Source organism: Dermacentor albipictus, chromosome 4, assembly GCF_038994185.2.
Source record: "Dermacentor albipictus isolate Rhodes 1998 colony chromosome 4, USDA_Dalb.pri_finalv2, whole genome shotgun sequence".
Lineage (NCBI taxonomy): Eukaryota > Metazoa > Arthropoda > Arachnida > Ixodida > Ixodidae > Dermacentor > Dermacentor albipictus.
Window position 1 is genome coordinate 93,471,308 of NC_091824.1, and position 20,873 is coordinate 93,492,180.

At 43.9% G+C, this 20,873-nt stretch overlaps 1 protein-coding gene across 4 annotated transcripts in view; it reads right to left on the minus strand.

Moving 5' to 3' along the window:
* Positions 1-5,164: 5,164 nt before the first annotated feature.
* LOC135920000 (cell adhesion molecule DSCAML1-like) overlaps positions 5,165-20,873 on the minus strand; it is a 148,543-nt gene continuing 132,834 nt past the window's right edge. For all 4 annotated transcript variants that reach the window (XM_065454057.1, XM_065454058.1, XM_065454055.1 and 1 more), the window contains 9 exons: positions 20,455-20,751; positions 18,588-18,773; positions 17,749-17,856; positions 15,969-16,241; positions 15,288-15,446; positions 14,177-14,210; positions 13,162-13,325; positions 11,271-11,495; positions 5,165-10,733 (listed from right to left, as the gene is read on the minus strand). In XM_065454057.1, the coding sequence (XP_065310129.1) occupies positions 10,570-10,733; positions 11,271-11,495; positions 13,162-13,325; positions 14,177-14,210; positions 15,288-15,446; positions 15,969-16,241; positions 17,749-17,856; positions 18,588-18,773; positions 20,455-20,751 (1,610 nt within the window). In that variant the 3' untranslated portion in view covers positions 5,165-10,569. The remainder of the gene's footprint in view (positions 10,734-11,270; positions 11,496-13,161; positions 13,326-14,176; positions 14,211-15,287; positions 15,447-15,968; positions 16,242-17,748; positions 17,857-18,587; positions 18,774-20,454; positions 20,752-20,873) is intronic.

Below are 20,873 nucleotides of genomic sequence, written 5' to 3' on the forward strand. Positions count from 1 at the left end.
TCATGTTTAGCACTATCGTTTTGTTGTATGTGAATTATGTTGTACTTACTAGTTGTTAGTGTATAATCCCTGTTGCATACTCACTTCTATTCATGCGCCTCAAAACAGGAGGTCCTCTTGAGCTAAGGGACCACCTTCTGCATAAACAAACCCGGCCATGTGTGCCACCTCTGCAAATAATAAACGTTCTTTTGATTGATTGAACAGCTTAGCTTTCGACCCTGCAGCAGGGTCTCCTGCTTAGTTTTGAAGGATGAAATGGCAACTACGGTTGGGCGCGGCTTGTGCGCATTAAGACATCCCGCCTTGTGTGCGCGATCGGTATCACTGCGACAGTGTGACAAATGTTCACGCCAAGCACATCCTAAAATTACATTAACGAATAGCATTCTTTCCCGGTTGGCCCCATGCATGTTTCTTTCCCAGACGGGTTTCGGCACTCAAGGCCTTAAGGGCTTTGCTGACGTTTTTAAGGGCCTGTGAATTTTGTGACCGCCTTTGACTGTTGTTGCGCGTAGCATCGCGTTAGCGTGTGAATTTTTCTCGTTTGTTTTTCTCTCTTTTTTTCTCCTTGTATTCCCTTTACCCCTTTCCCCAGCACAGTGTTGCCAGCCGGTATTTACAGTGGCTAATCTCCCTGTTTTTTCTTGCCTTTTGCCTCTCTCTCTCTCTCTCTCTCTCTGTATCCGGAATGTCATAAAGTGCAACGTTACATCGTCTCCATCGGTTTTCTAAGTCATCGTTATTTTGTTTCTTGCTTTTTTTCCCTAACAAATCATGTGCCTGTTTTGTAAGACACTCAATGGTCCACTGAAGGTTCACCATTGTCTTCACATGTCTCTCTGAGGGACGCGAGCTCTTCTTTTACGTTAGATAACATTTGCTGTCAAGGAATCTATAGTTACTCGGCCAATTCTCCGTTCGGTTTGAACTACTGGGACGTCCTTGTTTAGGAGAATTTGCTGGCTTTCTTGTGTTAAGGAAATAGCTGCGGTAGCCTTCATAATCTTTGCATTGTGATCTTCAGTTCGAGGCTTTGGATTTAGCTCGAAGTCTCCAAGCCGAAACACATGCAAATGCCCTACAGAAGCTTTCGATGTCAAACAAAGTGAGAGACACAACTCCGAAAATGCGAGCACCAAGAAACACGCACGTGGTAACGACAGCAAACGGCGGTTCTCTAAATTTAGGAGTAGTATAATCGATAGGTATCACTAATCTGCATTAGAACGGCGTACGTAGGCGCTTGTAACGCCTTCGTCGTCACCGGGCCCTGCCGTAACGGGGAGGGGCGGCTGTTTTAGTAGTTGGGAGACAGTTGACGGCACGCATTGTTTGCTGACGGTGATGCGTTCAGGTACAGTCGCTGGTGAATCCATTCCAAGAGGTGGCTCTGGTGATGCGTCCATCGTTTCCATGCACTGGACAGCGGTATAGGCGTATATGACGGGGATAGTATATACAGCGGATACAGCGGCTGCTGCGATCTGCATTAGAACGGCGCGTAGGCGCATGGTAATGCTTTCCTCGGCACAACGCCCCTTCTATATTTCATGCCAAGAACGTGAAGAAGGGCTTACTTTCGTTGCCCACCGTTGAAGCGCGTTGCCATACAGCAAAGTCACACCATCTGTCTTTTCAGGTGCCGACATAACGAGAAAGTGCAAGCGCTTTGAATATTGAAACGACCGAAATGCGGTCACTTATTCCAACAGACGGCGAAATTGTCTACGGAACGAGACAGCAGAAATGTAGGAGTCGACGCGAAGAGCTCGAAACTTGCTCCGATGCGCACTCTCGAGTTGCAAGTCATGCTGCAAGAGGGCGACCGCGATAACGTTTTATCGATAGACGGTCGGGCCGTTTATCGAACGTGCTTCTGGAACATTTCCTTTTTTTTATTCATTGTGTCGCGCTTATCTCGACGATAAGACGGCGGCTAGCGAGCCAGTTGCTGAAACTAGCAGCCACGCATGCGCAAAATATCAGCGCTTGCGTCGTGGTTAAAAAGCGAACATCCTGGCGGGGCCGCCATTTTGCATTTGTCGGCTTCGTTGCACACATTGTACTTAGGCTGAAGTGCTCTGCGCCGTGCTATGTATACGTAGGAAACAGTGTGTGAAGTGATATTAGAGTTCACACACGCACCTAATAGCACATCCGGACTAGGCCCCTTGACAGTGCCCCCACTCCATTATTGGTATGCTCCACTGGACGGCAAATATGCTTCACTATAATGCGCATGCTTCATATCGCGTAACATAACTGTACTGCGACAATTTAAAAAAATTACCTGTGGCAGAAAGCAGAATTCTAACCGTTGATCTAAAATTACTCGACGAGGCGGCCATTACTTCTAAATAAATAAATACACTTAATCGAATAATGATCATAATTACGCTAATATTTTAATCAATTACTTTGAGGCACATATTTCAATCTACGAATTGTAGCTAGCGAGCTCGCAAGGCGTATCCACTTGGAATAAGTTCTCTGGACTGCAAGAGTTTCAAGATATTGACTTTTAATGTGTTCGACGAAATGCATCGATGTTCCAGTTACTTTTGTGCTTCAATACATACAACAGCAGTTTGTTAAAAGAAGTAGCGCAACTAATCGTGATTATGACGCCGTCGTCATGTCAGTGTCGTCATATATTGCGTCGTCAATATAGTTAAATTTAAAATATCGGGTCTTACGTGCCAAAACCACTTTCTGATTACTAGGCACGCCGTAGTGGGGGACTCCGGAAATTTCGACCACCTGGGGTTCTTTAACGCGCACCTAAATCTAAGTACACGGGTGTTTTTCGCATTTCGCCCCCATCGAAATGCGGCCGCCGTGGCCGGGATTCGATCCCGCGACCTCGTGCCCAGCAGCCTAACACCATAGCAATGCCTCCTTTACCATAGCCACTGAGCAACCGCGGCGGGTTGTCGTCAATCGTCACACATTGCTCACTGTGCATTCTTTGTCATACCGTCGCCGTGATGCTGTCGTTGTTGTTCCATCGTGTGTCATTCTAGCCCAGCTCCGTCATTGAATTCTCGCCATACCGTGTCGTTGTTATCCCAGTGTCGTCATGTTGTCGTTGTCAATATGTCGCCTTCCTTGTCACACCAACGTCAATCCTTCCTCATAGTTCCACCGCTGTCACTGCGTCCTTGTCATATACGGTCATCCTTATTCCGTCATGGTCACGGCCGACCCTGGCGAGCGAGTGTCATATAGCAAGGTGGGCCGATCCTGGAGACAGTGTATGTCGCATAAAGCGGCAAATGGAAATCTCAGAATGACCACTACAGATTCTATACGTAGGCGTCTTCAGCAATATGGTGTTCCGCTATGTTGCTTTAATCCTGGTCGCATTAACGTGAACAAATTGTGAGATGGCTTCTCCAGGATTTTCACTTTTATATATGTCTCTTTTTTGTGCTAAATTCAGGCCTATTTGTTTCCTTTTATGTACTCCTTTAAGTTTCTGTCCTTATGTACGCTTCCACTTTTATCCCTCTCATTACTAGTATGCAGTGCAGGCAAACATAAACCAATTAAACCAATGTGAGCCCTAGATTTAATGCTCAAGTTGACCGGGACTGAATAATTTGCCCTGAACTGGGACAAAAAGTGGCCCTACAGCTTAGAAGCGTTTTATTGATGAGCACTTCACTGTGAACGACATAAGTGATGCTGTGCCAAGTGCACGTTTTTACTACCTCCTCAAGCACGTAGCCTTCACTGAATCGCAGAGTAGCAAATATTGAATTACTGCATTTCATTTGAGGACTACGCTGGTACATGCATTTAAAAATCCAGTTCAGTACGCAGTAATCACCTTTCATCTACAAATGCATGGTGAAACCACCATATCATGTTTTTCTGCCCCGAACAAACATCCACACGTACACATAATGGCCACTGCACTACCTCAATGATGTCAGCAGTCCACAAAGAAAATATGCGAAAATGCTACAACCTGCTGCTGATTTGAGGTAACGTATTAGAAGCGAAACAACCAAAAGAAAAGCGAAGGTTGACTGCCTCCCCTCCCTCCTCAAAAAAAGATAGAAAATAAAAAAAAGCATTAAAGGAGTATAGGCATAACATTTTTGAAGTTTTAGAAGCTCTACAACTTGCTTCTTGCATATAGAAGGATCACACTTGGGAAGTCTGGAGGCTGGGAAACACTTGTGTTTTAATCCGATACGAAAGTTGTTCTCTAAAACTGGTCTTCGCTTCATCAACATTCTCGTGACGTTGTGACGCGGGGCAAAATTTGCTTACATCGTGCAGCAATAAGGCTAGGTATGACTACATTATACACACAAAAATTATGCGTGGCTCTGCTATTGCAAACATCAGAGACCAGTGCAGCTGGGGGAAGGCCAGTAAAGTAGTGCCAAACCGCACGCAAGACACACGAGCGCCGCAACGCGTCCCTACGGTGTCCGCCGTCTACTATGGCGTCCGCGATTTGCGTGGCCAATGCCATACAAGACGCCGCGGTTGTCTCCACTCTGTATAGAGCGGTGGGCGAGAACATCGAGGCACCCTAGCTAGGGTGGCTACCCTAGCTAAACCTAGCAGCCGCCGGAGAACGCACCTCCTCCCTCGCCTGACCCCCCTGCCTCGCGCGCCAGTCTCCGCTCCTTCTCTCTCGCTAGGCTCCATCTACCCTCACCGCGTTGCTATGCTGCGCGATGCTATTTTTATACGCTGCTTTCGCTTTTTCTCAGCTCTCTCCCCCCAGCTCGGCGAAGCTGCGCACGTCAAGAGAAACCCAGCGAGCTTCCAACAGCTCCACTGTAAAAATGAGTGCTGTACACATTTCTTCTGGTTGCGATCCCTGTAGCTGTTACACGCGAGCACAGCCAGAAGTAACACACACAGCACGTATTGTCTTATGAGCAATGTTGCCATACTGAGGTGTGCCAATGCATATGATAACATCCTGATGCATCAAGCTGCTGGTTACCTAAACCAGAGCTGGTTGGTACAAACAAGTACTATTATGGGTATTTATGTAAGGAAAATGTCATGTCAGTAGTCCTAAGTGCCTGCCAATCAATTACCAGAATTCTTCTTGTGGTAAATACTGCTGCTGTATTTACAAGAATCCTGGCGAGTCTGACAGCCCTCTGTCAGTACAAGTGAATTGGCCATGTTGAGCTTCACAAAGCATGACATGTTTATTTACAGTGAAATACATTGTGTTGTGCAAACATCACAACTGCGGCAAGGAACAAAGGCACTCTAGTACAGACTGCTCTGCCTGTCCATGCATTGTCCATGCATTCACGAAAACAAGAAGAGATGCACAGCTTAAATATTGTAAGGCACTGCAGCATTCCACATTTGAGTTCTGAAAGCAACAAGTTTATGCACTTCATTTGGTGGCAAGAAATGAATTACATTATAAAATTATACATAAAAGGTGACGGTTCAAAAGAGTACTGTGGTTCTCCTGCTGCCACATGTATATCAAAGAGTATCTGTACTGTAAGATTCAAGAACTCAAAATTTGAGCGTTTTCACATATTTTGTGGCTTCGCAAGTCAATATATTACAAATTTCAATCAAATGTCCAAGTACCTAGAGAATTCCTCCAAACCTCTCATAAATTCACCATGAACAAGTTGGGTGTATCACTCACGGTGAAAATGCTATAAACAAAGTTCTAAGCTAGACCTTAGCACAATACTTTTCTGCATAAATCACATGGCAAAAATGTTTCATTACTGTCGATAGTCGTCACCAATTGACAAAAATAAAGTCAATGCAAGACCATGCAGTGATATAAACTAAACCCTTTCAGTACACCTGTGATATAAATTTTCACAAATGTTTATTAAACCTTTATCAAATTTTTAAATGTATGCCCCAAGCACACCTAGCAAATAAAAATTAACTATGCGAATTGTATAAGGCAGGGACAAAGGGAACATGCCTCACTACGTAAGCTGTCTAGAGTAAAACAGGTGGATGCAGGTATCACTATTTCTCCAAGTCTCGTTATGTCCTTTTTACAATGAACTGTACTGGTTCTGTTTAAGTAGTTCATTATGGTCTGAAGGTGAGGCAGGTGACCACACAAATAAATGTCTTAGCACTTTTTTTTTGAATGAGTGCTTTTCTTATGACATGCTCCCCAATATACCCATTTTGTACCTTATGCACGGGCTATGATGAGAGACACAGAGTAAAGATCAAAACTGTAAAAGTTGACACACATAAAAACAATGACGCTCCCCCCATGAGTTGGTTAAAATGATGAGAAAAAAATAATAGCAAAAAAAAAGAACAATTATGTACAAAACTGCACACACAAAAAGAAAAAAGAAAAGCAATAGCAGAGCCTTTCAAATGGCTAGTGCCACCGTGATCTACAGCTGACAAGGATTTGAACACTACTAAGAAACCGAACAGCACCAGAGAAAAAGAGCATAACCACATGGCAACAGCATTGGAGCGTGAAGCATTATATAGTACTAGGTGGTACTGCTGAAGCTCTGTACACCGATATTAGATGAGTACTGAAATACCCTGACGGCATTTGAACATGCAACAGGTTTGAAGTAGAGCCCGCATTAGAATGACATGAACAAGACCGTCACTATTACCTTGGTGCTGTCCAAATTGTGACCAGTAGTACCTATATGTGTCTCAACATTATTGAAGACAGGCCATCAAAAGGAAGCAAAATGAAATGAGCACAATCTCAACTGCGACAGGACATTAAGTAGTTTACCAGTTCTTGTGCATATTATCAATCAATATTGCAAGGAGCTACCAAGAACACACTGATAAATTAGGCACACAGAAGGGGCACAGATCAGGATATAAACATTTTATATACTAATGACGCAATTTTCTGTCCCTAACAAGGACAGCACGAGCAGGCATATTTTTTTATGTGCAGTACGAAGGATCTCTCCTGTGCAAAATAAGGTATTGGGCAAGATTTATAGGCAAGTCTGGCAAGTTCATAAAGATTCACTTAGAACCTTGTGCACTAGACAATCATGTGCACTTTGAGATCTTTTCCCCTAGAGTTTTGCTGCAGCCTTCTGCAACAGGTAATTAACTTGTCACTGACATGAACAGAATGAGGCATCTGTTTGCAGGAAATGGCTATGACTGTCAGTACCAACCACTATAAGCTCAATATGCCTGCGTAGTCATGATGGTACTGCAAATTGTGAAGCAAAGCTAATGACAAAAGAACAGCTGTTTGAATAAGGCAGAATGTGGCGTTATTTCAGGCAGAAGGGTACTTGTGATGGCAAGCAGAAATTTTTACTACCTAACACAGTCACCTCAGTCAAAAAAGAAAAGAACAAGAAAACCAAGTCGAACTGGGCACACCATTTGGTAATAGAGGCCAATGCCATTTGAAGTGAAAACAGTCGCTTCTCTCATGGGCAATTTACCACTTAAATTTGAGCAGTTAGTAAGTCAAGACCACATTGCTCACCAAATGATACAGCTGGTGAAGGTGCGACTACTGAAAACTACTTCATGCGAATTAGACTCTCGTAACTGAAGCTAGTTGGTTTCATAGGCGAGATGACATCGTGGATAGACAGTGTGCCGTGGTCAAGAATGAGAACAACTGACAGCCCAACCTGTACAATGCATGTACGTCACTCTGTTACTCATGGCCTTTAAAGGGACCCTGAAACGCTTTTGACGATTTTCTACAAACGTACTGAGTCGTTAGAGTAGGTCCTTCTGATCATTAATTGACACATCTAAGTGCTCTGCGTAAAGCGTGTAATTTATTATAAGTTTTTAAAAATGCACATCGCTGCCGATCGCAGCGCACTGCTCGGCGGAATTTTAAGCTGCCCCTACCCATATGACCGAAATCACCCATATGACATCAGTGGGGCGAGCTATCCGATTGGCTGACCAGGGCGCGTGATCGATAATTTTTCCAACTTTATGGTAAACAAATGATCTTCGTAATAGTTGGAATGTTAGTTAATTTGTTTTTATAAAGAGAAAGTAGCAGAAAGAGAGTGCACAAGAACAATTTTTCAGTACACTTAAGCACTTCCGGCACACAGCAAGTGTCGTCTGCTTGTGTTACAACGTGCTCCATTTTGACGAGAGCTCCGCGGTCAGAGTTGGTCTCAGTCTTTTCGCGAGCACTATGATTCGACTTTGTTGCCTTGCGGACTGCAAACGTAGCGACTGGCAATATGTCAAGCTGCGACATCGTGTCCCTCTGCAGGGCAGCGTACGAGCGAACTGGCTGCTGCGCATCGGACTGCCGCTATCCGATCGGCGCCAGGATTTGCACGTTTGTGGCTTTACACCGGAAGATTACTAACGCACTAGCGTTTCGCGAGTCCCGTATTAGGGCAAACGTAAGCGCAAGAGGACAGGGTCTGGCCGCTTGACTGTGCCGTAACGGGATGAGCCGAGATGAGCAGAAGGGCAAAGGTGAATGGTCTGCACGGTGCAGCCACCTGGTGGCATAGAGCTCAACCATACACAGTAGCAGCAACGAAGCGTATTCTTTTTTGCTGCTGGTGCGTATTTTTCGCAGGAGTGTAATCATCAACACGTTGTTTTTATATATGTTTAAAATGTTTTACACTTGGTTAGAGCAATATTAGCGCTTTGTTTGGCTTGTTAAGCGCTGCGCCAACAAGTGTCTGGACCGTGCAGACCGATCAGGCCGCTCACGCGCCAAAGTCCCTTCATCAGCTTGAGTTTATGCCTCCAGTCATTTGCCGAAATGACCAGCTTGCCTGTGGCTAACGGAATACCAGACACGTTTGGCGCTACGACAGAATGCTCGCAACGCAAGCTGCTTCGATAGCTCTCGCTTGGGGTCGACAGCCAAGCGGCTAGCGGAGAGGTTTCGCGCAGGCGGGGGCGGGCTTCAAAACAACCGGAAGTGGACGATGTGACGTCGCATCGTGACGCAGGACCAGTGAAGGCGGAGCTTAGCCCCGCTCGCTCGGCGAACGAGTGAGTTGAGGAGGAAAAGCATGGCTGGGGAGGAGGGTAACTTCTAATCGCTTGTAGCTCCATTAATACGTAACGCTTCACTTAAATTGTGGTGCGAATGTTCTACTTAAGCTGTACCCTACGCGTCTACAAAATTTGTCCGAACCGTTTCAGGGGCCTTTTAATAAATGTACACAATCTAACCGCGTGGCACACTTCAAGATTTGAAAACTGATGCTAGTGTTAGTCCTGTGATGATGACCGAATAAATGAACCACATGAAGCAAGATTCCAGCAGCTTGCCAGCTATGAATGAACAGGAACACAACAGATGAAAGTGTTCCAGTAGCAAGTAAAGGAGCACCAGTTAAAGCGTAAATGCTACTGCAAACTATCATTCAAGGCACAGTTCGGCAAGTATAATGAAGTAGTAGCTTTAACACCAAGCTCACTTTTCTTTACAATAACAAATGATTGGTAAATAATATGCTTTTGCTGCATAGATTAAAAAACAACTGCAGAATGAAGATGACTACAGTAAGCAAGATGATGTCAAATCATGGCCTTTCAGTGATTACTTTCAAGTTAAAATAAAAATGTTAACAGCTTGAGCTACTCAAGAGTATCGCGTGCTTTCACTGAGCATGAGTGTAGTAACAATCTTTCTACCTTTGTTAAAAAGAACATCCAGCACAAGCCAACAAGAGCCAAGTGGCAAGAAGTTTGGCCCCCATAAAAATATCTTGCACAAGCACTATGGTGGCATATCTCTCCTGATGCAGCACCCTAAATGGCATAATAAAAACATGTCAATGACGGTCAAGCAACTAGAAAACAAAGTTGACACCCAGGGCACGAATAACACTCACTTTGAGCAAAAACACAAGGAGCAAAAGAGGCACTGCCAGAGCTTTAACGCCAGTTTCTTGCAGCCACTGTGCGGTGCACGTCGCCTCTTGCACCAAAAATGTCTTTGTGACAGCACGGATGTGGCTGTTCTGTCAGACTCAACAATTGCGAACTTGTTGCAAATGGGCTAAGCCCATCACGAGCTGCCGCCAAATGTTCTTGCACTTGTGTTTCTGTCCCTGGCACTGGACACTCGAAAGTGTTGAAGCGTGATCCTTACGAGCCGATTTCTACATGCATTGAAGACGCTAGATGTAGCCGTTCTCCCAGACTCAACAATTGCGAACTTGCTGCGAGCGGGCAACGCCCATCACGAGCCGCCGCCGATTGTTCTTGCACTTGTGTTTCCGTTGCTAGCACTGCCCACTTGGAGGTGTTGAAGCATGAAGGCTGATCCTTAGGATCCTCAGGAGCTGGTTTCTAGATGCATTAAAAACGTTAACATCACTGGGCTGCCTCAGCACAGCTGGCTCCATTCTTTCGGCTTTGACTCTCGAAGCACACCTGCTGCCGACGGCCAGTTTCGTTCGTCGTGCGGCAACATGCACACACACACGCACACACACCATATTGTTTTCCAGGCACATTGTGGTCAGAGTCTGCCAGATGCTAATGACCACACAGCCCACTCTGTAGGCACTCCCGTGTGTCCGCACATGCTCAGCTGCAACACAACAATCCTCCAAGCTGCGTGGATGCTCACACGATTATTTCCCGCACAATGCGTCGGTTCCTAGAGTTTGGAGTGGAGTAACCAGATTCAAGGCTTTCATCGAAGGACAATGAGATCTGCGGGTTCTTGTCTTCATCACCCATGGTGGCATAGGGATCTGGAAGTCCACTAACGTCATAGTAGGGGGAGTCTGAAAGGTGAAACCAAGAGGTAGGTGAAAATTAGAAGCAGCTTCCATAATCTTCGTCAGAACACGACCAGAAGTTTGTATACCTCTGTTTGTAGCGATTCTAGGCTGTATCAGCACCACTCACTATTTTAATTCTAACAGATGCCCAATTCTTTAAAAAAAATATCTTTCAAAAGCCAGAATATGATTACTGAGCAGTGCAATCTTCTTTTAACAATATTTAAAAATCCCACAAAAATCTTTACCATAACTGAATGTATCAGGGTTGACAGTGTACACATTGAATATATAAACTAGTCGAGAAAACCTTTTGACAACAATTAAGGACAACCATTTGTCATTAAAGCGGACAGCACTGCATCTGATAGGTGATAGATATTCACATTGTTATGCATATATATATTTTCTGCAAAGGCAGTACAAAAGTTGGTATTGCTCTAGATTAGCTCTTAAATAGAAAAAGATATTTTGGTACTACGCCATTAATTTCACACATGGCTATGAGAGGGATGCCTCAGAGAATCTCTGGACACTCACGCAAATGTTCCCTGTTCTTGAGATTCATGACGTCCTCGTTAAGGCCTTGGTAATCATCTGGGTAGTAGTAACCAGACGGCATGCGGGCATCATAGGGCTGGTATGATGCTTCCGGCGGAGTAGACATCTCTCCCTGGCCTCCCTTTACCCAGAGATCGCCGGCACCATCACTGCCATTGCCACTGTGAACTCCATCCAGCATGTCCGCAGATCCGTAAAGCATACCTGCAATGCAAAAACATGCTGATTAGATAATAATGAATTTACTGCCACAACATGATAGCAGAAGGGGAGGACATAAAGACATAACGAGCGCTTTAAGAACAAGGCTTCATAAAGCTCCAGTAGAGGGGCAAGACAGTGCGCAGCAGTAAAGCAGGAGACACAGTACGATTAAGCGCCAGATACAGCATTTGGGCAACTGATGCAGAGGCATTTTGTCATTCTGTAAAGCTGGATAGGATGCCCCATATACAACAAACTGGGCCTATTTTTGTCATTCAGACTGTCCAACAACTGTTCCATCATTTGACCACAGTGAATGACGGCATGACTCATGCTAGTTCGCTGTACCCGCCCACGACATCATAAAAATTGGCTACAATTTGTTTCTGACGTGAAATAGTTACTATTTGAATAAAGGTATCTCAAAGTGCTCCTGTTCTGCAAGGCACCCACTACTGAGCCACTAGCGAGATAGGGAGTCCCAATGCGAGGGCATTTCACTTGTGGACAGCACACACCAATCATCTCAGTGAGGCTCCTTGCTTCACTTGCAGGATAGCTCTTCGCATCGATAGCAATGAGAAAACCACTTGTATATAACTACGTGCAACATAAGTGTACAAATTTTAATTAAGCTGGCAAAGATAAGTGCTCTTTGACGAGCTTGGGCTGGATTGCAAGGGCTGGATTGCAAGCACTGTCAGCTACAGCATTCGGTGAGCTAGGCCTACCAGACCTATCACTGGTTGTCACCGGAACCATCAGTGAACAACGTGGCATTGTGAAGTGTTTTTTGCTTATGCAATGATGCTTGTATTGACATTGTTCGTGTAAAACAAAGCAGCATTGTGCAAAGTTGTTTGCTTTGCACTGCTTGACGAGGATATGAAGTCTTCCGAGCGTGAATGCCACGGGGTTAGATCTGGGCTGAGCCTACGTGCTGCTTGCTCATTTGGACGCTCGTCCCATGTGTCTTGAATTGCCATGTGCCGCATGCCAGAGCATACAGAGCCGCATGTCAAATGTGGCACTCATTTCGATTGCTACAATTAGCATTACGAAAGCACTCCTTCTAAAATCCAAAAGTGTTGTCTTCTTTCAGACCTACTGGTTGCCTTGTTTATTAGCCCATGTGGATTACAACAGCTCATACATTTGCTAATGCTAATCTTGCACTCATAAGCCTCAGCTGCTAAAGGCTTGTGTTCTTGTAACACCAGGTTATGCTACAGATATCCCATCCCTTGGTTCTGCACTCCTATGCCAATTTCGACATCAAAATATACTAGCACATTGGGTCGCAAGGTACACAAGTTACATGCCTTTAATATGGTATAGTATAGTACAATATAGTATAGTATAGTATAGTGTGGTAAACCCAAGCTGTTGCAAATGGCATGAAACTTAGATGGTGCATGTATTATACACTTATGCTTAGGTACAGTAGCAAGATAACCATACACAGGCCAAGAATAGGATGTTGAGGAAATAGTGAGATATTCAGAAATTGCAAAAATTTCCCACTTCACAAGAATGATGAAATTGGTGAACTAGCAGCCTCAAAGCCGAACAAAGGTTCTGAACCAATTGCTACACTACGAATCGCAAGAATGTGATGGACGACTGGAAAGAACAAAAATGTGCAAGCTTTTGTGTGCTCTCTTACCATTGGACGTTATCTGGTTTCCGGCATGTCCATTAGCCATGTGTGGGGAGCTACCAATGCTGCCAGCATAGATGGTGTGCTTGCTCATGTCGTCGACGTTTGTGTCCAGCCCCTTGCCCACATCTTCATGATAATAAGGTCCGCTGATAACCTTTGGTCTCGCACTGTAATGCACCAAAGACAACTAGTATGAACAAGAGCATCTCCCTGGCAACTACAATTACTATGACATAGGCAAAGCTTTTCAAATGGCACCTGCTAGCTTGAGTGGCTTTTCATCCTATTTTGACAACTGCCCTAAGCAGTTAAGACTGCTACGCTCACCAAAAGTCCAGCTGTGAGCCATTAGAAATAAGCTATAATCTAGCTAATAATAATAATAATAATAATAATAATAATAATAATAATAATAATAATAATAATAATAATAATAATAATAATAATAATAATAATAATAATCTATCTTTACATTGCCAACTACCCTGTTCCAGTGGCAAGGATGGCAGTCTTTCGAAAATAAAAAGATAATTTAAAAAATGAAGGCCATAGACCTGCATTAAAAATGAAAACAATATCTAATAAGCATATAAAATAAGACTAAAATATGAAAATACAAGTTTATGCAAGGATATGATGCATACTTCACCAACTACGTAACATACCAGGTTGACCGCTGATAAAATCATGCTCTAATTTGTAAATACAAAGCATTCTGTTATGGCCACCCATTAGATATGGATATCAAAATGAGAATGCCCCACAATTTTGGGAAATATTGCACAATCAAAGGTCATCCAAAATGAGTTCATACTGATGTTTACATCAAAATGGCATGCCAGAGTTCTGCAGAAGGCCAGGAAAAGCAATGATTTTAATGTGTATGGAAGCATATCAAAGTACTACAACAATATAACAAAGAGAACAAATGACGGTATTTTACATAGCCGTCCGAAAATTTTGGCAATTTTGGAAGCACCATGTATATGAAAGCATGCAAAGTAAATAGCAAACTTACTTTTGGACTTCTGATTCATAATCCTTCTTGTTTACTGCAATGTAACAAAGGAAACCACATTAATGAACTGCGATGTACACAGTACAAACAAACTAAAAGGGAAAAGAAGAATTATTATGAAGTATGTACAGTAGACAAATTGGCAGTACATATAGTAGACAGTAGACATATAGTGGTAAATAATGTGGAGTGAATATTAGCTTGTCTACATGATGTAGGTGGAGATCCGCAAATACATGTATAAATCTAGAAGCAGCATTTACCCACATCAGAAGCTGGTCACCTTTCAAGTGTCTTAAAAGAAAGTTCAGTCACAGCTATGCAGCGAAATGTAATTTGCAGCATAGCTTTTACTTTTTGTTTACTCCTAATTGTAATGAACGACCAATTCACTCTCATTTGCAAAATATACTGTTTCGGTGCTTATCTCTATGGTACTGATTAACTATGCCCAGCATGCTCTCAGCTAAGGTGGGTCATACTACCAGTGTTACCTAAATCCATGTCCCTTTCCTCCTATCCACCAATGCACTATGTAAAAGATCAGAGATGCATCCTTTATCAAATCATTCTAGCTTTCCTGTGTTGAAGGCGTTCATAGTGTCAGGTAACTAGAGGCTCACTACAAGAAATTCTGCCATGAGGCATAAAATGGGCAATCATGGACGAATGAAACAGAAATGGGGTGACCGAAGCCTGAATGCAAAGAAATGCAAGATGTCTATTGATCAATTTCCATATAAAGTTGTAATTATTCTCGCTCTGTGACAAACAGTAAATGGGTATTTTGAAATTTTGATAAACCATGATTTTCTATTTTGTTGTTCTCACTTTACTTCTTTTTGTTCAAGTTCCAAATGTCCATGATAATGCAGGTCTTTCCTGTAGAATGGAAACTATATCATTGTGAAAAGTTAATAGGCATGAGAACATTTTTGTACAATATATTTGCAACAGACACGGGGAATGTCTTTTGATGTACTGCAGACCACGACTAACACTCCAGTGAGCGAATGGAGCAAACTTCGAGAAAGAGCTCCTGTGATGAACATGTTGTGGGCTCTCTCTCTCTCTCTCTGCCTCTCTTATGTAACACACATCAATGACTCACCTTTGCTGGCTTTTCTCTTCCAGCAGCAGCACACAAACACAACCACAAGGAGGAAGAACAGCCCCGCAGCCACAGCAACGATGATAACAACGTTCATGGTCTTTATGGTCACAGGGGCACCCACTGGATGTAGACTGCCCTCCGTAGTCATGGAGAACTCTGCAAGGGCATAAAAAAAAAGTGAATTTACAACAGGCACTTTCTTAGCATATGGTTTAAACAATTCAGTTCAGTCCACCATTTATCATCAGCAACACATTTTGATCTAGAATATACAAAAGTTTACAATAGTGTGGCCACCATAAGAATCTGGAATTGTTGCCTAATCTGTCCATACAACTTCTTGCAGTGCTTGATCTAAAATGTTTCTCACCAACATTGGCATGTAACAAATATATGCTTATAACAAATTTTGGATATCTAATGAAGGCATTTGTGTGTCAGATATGACTTCACTATGTAACGAAGTGCAGCAGCTGTTTCAAACACTTGTGGCTAAAGTTCGCAGGGGTGCGATCACCGCATAAATGTGGCATTGCTGCCGCAGTCTGGCCATGCAACTTCTCAAGGAGAAGGTTTTGCTCTGCTTGCCACGCACACTAATGCAGTCTACAACTCTGAATTTCAGGTCGCAAGGCCAAGCTTTGCGGCAATGAAGCTTTATTGCAAGCTCCCACTCACCGTCAAAAGGTTCGGCCAGACGCTCGTCTCCACACCATGAAGCATTGCTCTGAAGGCAGAGGAGCACACGGATGTCCACGAGGGCGGCGGCATTGGCAACTTCCAGAGAAATCTGGGGACGGTCTACTTCCACCTCAGCCAGAGGCATCCACTGCTCCTGGCCACGGGCGCGACCTTCTACCCTCGCCAAAAGCCGCTCTGTGTTCAGTTCGACGGTGAAGTACACACGGCCCGTCTCTTGATCGTATTGGGCAGAGAGTGGTCGTGGCATGTCTAAAAAAAGTGGGGGAGCATTTGACATGATTAGACCAAGCAGGGACAGAGAAAGAGACAGACCAAATCATTCAACTCGATATGACACACAACGCAGTTTGAACAATGGGCCCCACGTGTTTCGAATTGTAAAATATCCAAGGAAAGCTATTGCTTGAGGGAAATAGAACAAGCCCAAAGAATTTGGACGGTAAGCATTGGCACACTGGCACGACATGGAAACTAACTAATGAATATGGAAATGAACGGCACCATGAACAAAAGGGTATCATATTGTGAATTTTTCTCAGCTTCAGCTTTTCTCTTACACTGTATAATGATAATGACCATGCATGAGGGCAGCTACATGTTCTATTCTTCTTTTAAATAAGAAACTGCATAAAAAGTAGTACAGTAGACTTCTGTTAATTCGACACCAGTTAATTCAATTTCTCGAGTAATTCGATCCCAGCCGGCACACATGCATTTCTATGAGCCCAAACTTTCGTTATTTCTATCCTAAAATTAACTTTCGCTGGATAATTGGAGCTTGACCAATCAGCACGCATGCGCCTGACCCATATGGTGAGCCAGTTAGCGACCCCTCTAGGGGCAGCATCCATTTCGGCGGAGCTTAGAGGGCAGTGCATGCTTTTAACACACTTCATCGCTCATCAAAACCCCTGTTTTCAGAAAATTTCCGAGGAAGAATTTTCCCTAGGAAAATTTTCAAGCAATAACTGTAGCTTACAATATCGGATTACGACATTTACCCAATTTTAACACGTTCACTTCCTTTCTTTTTGTTTTCAAAGAAAATTGGGCTGAAAATTGACTGTGCGGTGCAATCAGTCAAGAATCGAAAACCGCCTTCGCAACGTTCGTATCCTTTACCGCATAATATTAACGTAGTGCGGCGAAGCTAACTTAAAAAACCATGTGGCGAAGTTCACTTTTAAGAACCGGCCGCCATTGTGCAACAATATTTCTTGATAAAAATCGTGTGCGCGTTAGGTTTCTACTTTGTTTAGGAGCTTTAATGTCATTTCTACATTAGGGTTCTACTTTGGACACATGGAAAGTGGGCGCGCGTTTGATTCGGGGGCGTGTTAGAGTTGGACAGCTACTGCCAAATGAATCAGTGTTGTGTTCCGACAGTTATTTCTGCATCTTGCTTAATTCGACCCGTTGGATAATTCGATAAATTTCGCCAGTCCCATCTGAGTCGAATTAACGGCAATCGACTGTAGCGGGTAAGGCAAAGCTAAAGTGCCTAGCTATAACTCAGTCTTGTCAGCCTACCCTCAGATTTCAAATTGTACAAGCTAAACATAGCAAAAAGACGTAAGTTCACATAAGCTTGCACAAGTGTAACTTGTCTATTTAATAAGTTGCAGAGAAGATACATCCGCAAAAAAACACTCGGTAAACTAACATACAAAACATGAATAGCACAAACTATCTAGTCAGTGAATGACCTTGCAATGTGCAAGTACAGTGAGAGATGACAAATGCCTGCGATACTTACCCTTGAGGTTAACCTTTGTTTGCACTGTAATCTCTTCAGAGTACGAGCTGAATCCCCTTGCATTAACCGCCACAACCTTCATTACATACTCGGACTTCGGCTCCAAACCTGTAAGACATAACACCATTACCAAACCTGAAAAATTTACAGCATATATGGAAGATTTCAAGTGTACAACAACATAGGGTATTGTCATGTAAGAGAGACCCAATACAGGGAAGAAATATGGTAAACGTGCGAAATTAAACATGGATAAATTATAACTCCAACTGGATATCCAAGTAAATCTTAAAATTTAAGTCAACCAGCTATGTTCTATAATGCACTGGAAAACTGCTTCGTTCAAACAACATTTTCTGTTTATTCAAACCTGGTGCCTGCTTAGGCAAAAAAGCACTCAAGTGATAATGAATCCACAGCTGAAGAAGCCCAATGTAAAGACATCCATAAGGAAATGAAGCACAGAACTGCACCTCAAATAGAAGATTTCATACTGTAATCTTGTGCACCAATCAGCTAGGGACCACTATAATAGGATGTGCTGACTTTATAATGACACATTTGTTTGAAAATATTTTTTGTTAGCTTTATGCATGTACACCCAAGGTGACCTGAACTTCCGTAGAAGGAAGTTAAAAGGTGCTTCACTTGTAAATTTGGCTTGACATTATAAATTATTGCACTGCTCTGGATCTAATTTCCTTCACTTTTCTACGACTCAAACTTGAGATAGTCCAAGCGAAAATTTGTGTCCCGAAGGGGTTTGAAATATTATCATAAAGTTAACTATACAAGTGTGAAACTTTTCTTATTATGTAAGTGGCCCAAAGCTTCCTCACCAGTTATAGTACAAGGGTTGTGAGATCGGCAGGACTCGTTCTTTGTCTGTCCACTGGCAACATTGGAGTAAGTGACGACAAATTCTGTGTTGCTGAAACCTCCATTGAATCCTTCTGTCCACTGCAATGTGACCTTGTCAGAGTCGCTGCTTACAGCCACAAGGCGTCCCGGTTGGTCAGGTGCACCTGCAACAGGCAGAATACACACGTCAGAACAAGAGCTATCTGTACACACTATGTAAATGATCATGGTGCAATCTTTGACACTAAACCAAAGAGAAATTCAGGGACAAGTAAGTGAAAAATACCATTCCACAGTGAAGTATATTATGTTTGTGAGAATACAAATTTTTGTTTACTGAATAGTACAGTCGAACCCACTTATAACAATAATCAAGTGCCCCGAAAATTCCATTGTTGTAACCTATAATTGTTATAACCGGGTTGTATGAAAAAATCAAAATAGGGGGATGGCAGAGATATGATAAAACTATATAGGCAGGAAGGACAATGCTCCTCCCCACCACCTTCCTCTGCCTGGCTGCTGATTGTGTTCACTTGTTTAACGGCTTCCTGGGCGCTCCGATCGCATGCAACAAGCTGCGGCTGTCGGCATTAAAGAATGACACTGCTATAACAACTGCAAAGAGGTGTCACGGATGGCAGTGTCACGGGTGGAAAGCGATATGCGAGCACTGCCGCGGCATCACCTTGGTGGCCCCAAAAGGGACCTTTTAAAAATTGCGAGAAGGCTGCTATGGCAGCCTGCCAGCTTGAGAAATCCACAAGAAATGCCGAGGAGAGATTGCCACAAGCATCTTGCCACGTACTTCTCACTGGCTTGCACGAGAAAAGCCTATGTCCGTCAGCCATGCGTGCTTTATGCGAAGCTTGCCGCCATCCTTCTCCAAGGCATCCAAGCGCTCCACGTAGTGCAGCGGAAGGTTCCTCGCAAAAATGAAGCCCTGGAGGGACTGAATGATGCCGGTCCTCCTGTGAGGACAACGTTGAGGCAGCCTACCATACAGCGTCATTGCTGCCGTCGTCGCCATCACTATCCAATGCAAACACGTTCGTGATGATCGTCTCATCGGTTAGGAGCACTTAGTTTCTAAATCTATAGCCGTGCGCTTTCTTTTCACCGGCAATGGCATGCCTTGACGATGATCAGCGAGCGGATCAGCCATCTCCCGTTTCGATGGTGAGTCAAGCGATGTTAAGAAATGGGGCAGGGCCGGGAACGACTTCGATACAACCAACAAAAACTAATGGGAGCGATTAAGCTGTTTGCAGAACTGTACTGAATGAGGAGCCAGCGAGCACATGCGAGCAATCTGCTTGCAGCGCAGTTGGCGTGGTCCTTTTGTGTTTCGGAGGGTGGGGCGGCGTGGAGCTATGGGCACAGCCCATTCATGTTCGAAAGGGTGGAACGGCGACGGGAGAGAGTCGCACCGAGATGGCTGGAAAATGAGCATGCAGCGGGTGCTAGAGCAGTGGCCCATCATGCAGCGGCTCGAATTTCTCGTTTCCTTTTCAAGGATTTCGCATTTCACTACCTTTTGACTCGGGCACCCAGGAGCCAGACAAAACTGCCTATTTCCGCGAAAGCTAGGACAAAGTTTACCACATTTAAATAGTAACAGACAGTGGCTGCCTCAATAAGTTGTCAGCCACAAGCCCTGAGGCAGACCAGAGAGGAGTCATGTGTGGTTTGCAAGGCACGGTTTAGCCACCCGGGTTGAAAAGTACGTTCCTCACATAATCGCACATCTTTGTACACAAGAAACTAAACAGCGCAATGCACATATTCAAACTTTTGGGATGCAATGTAGCTCATAGAATTTGTCAAATCCCACAATCTACTCACTCTTCTTGACGAGCTTGAGTATTGTTCGCTGAACGTCCCCGACCTGGTTCCAGGCACGGCAGGTGTAGTCGCCATAGTCACTCTCCTTGACGTCTGCCACTGACAAGGCACCAGTGTAGAGGTCATCCCCATCATCAGTCACATTCGTGGCATAGTTGGCATAGCGTTCAAGGATGCGACCCTTGAAGACCCATTCAAAAGTTGGCTCGGGGTAGGCCTGCATCTGGCAACGCAACACAGCCATGTCGCCAGGGTCGAAGGCCACTCGATTGTAGGTGTGCCTCACTTGAGGAGGGTCTGTGGGAAACAAAATCCGTGAGTCTTTCATGCACAATGGTAAAAAAAATGCTTTCTGTTATTTTAGGATAACGTCTTTACTTTATAAGTCCCTTGCACAAAAAGCCCTGGTGAAGCAGTCA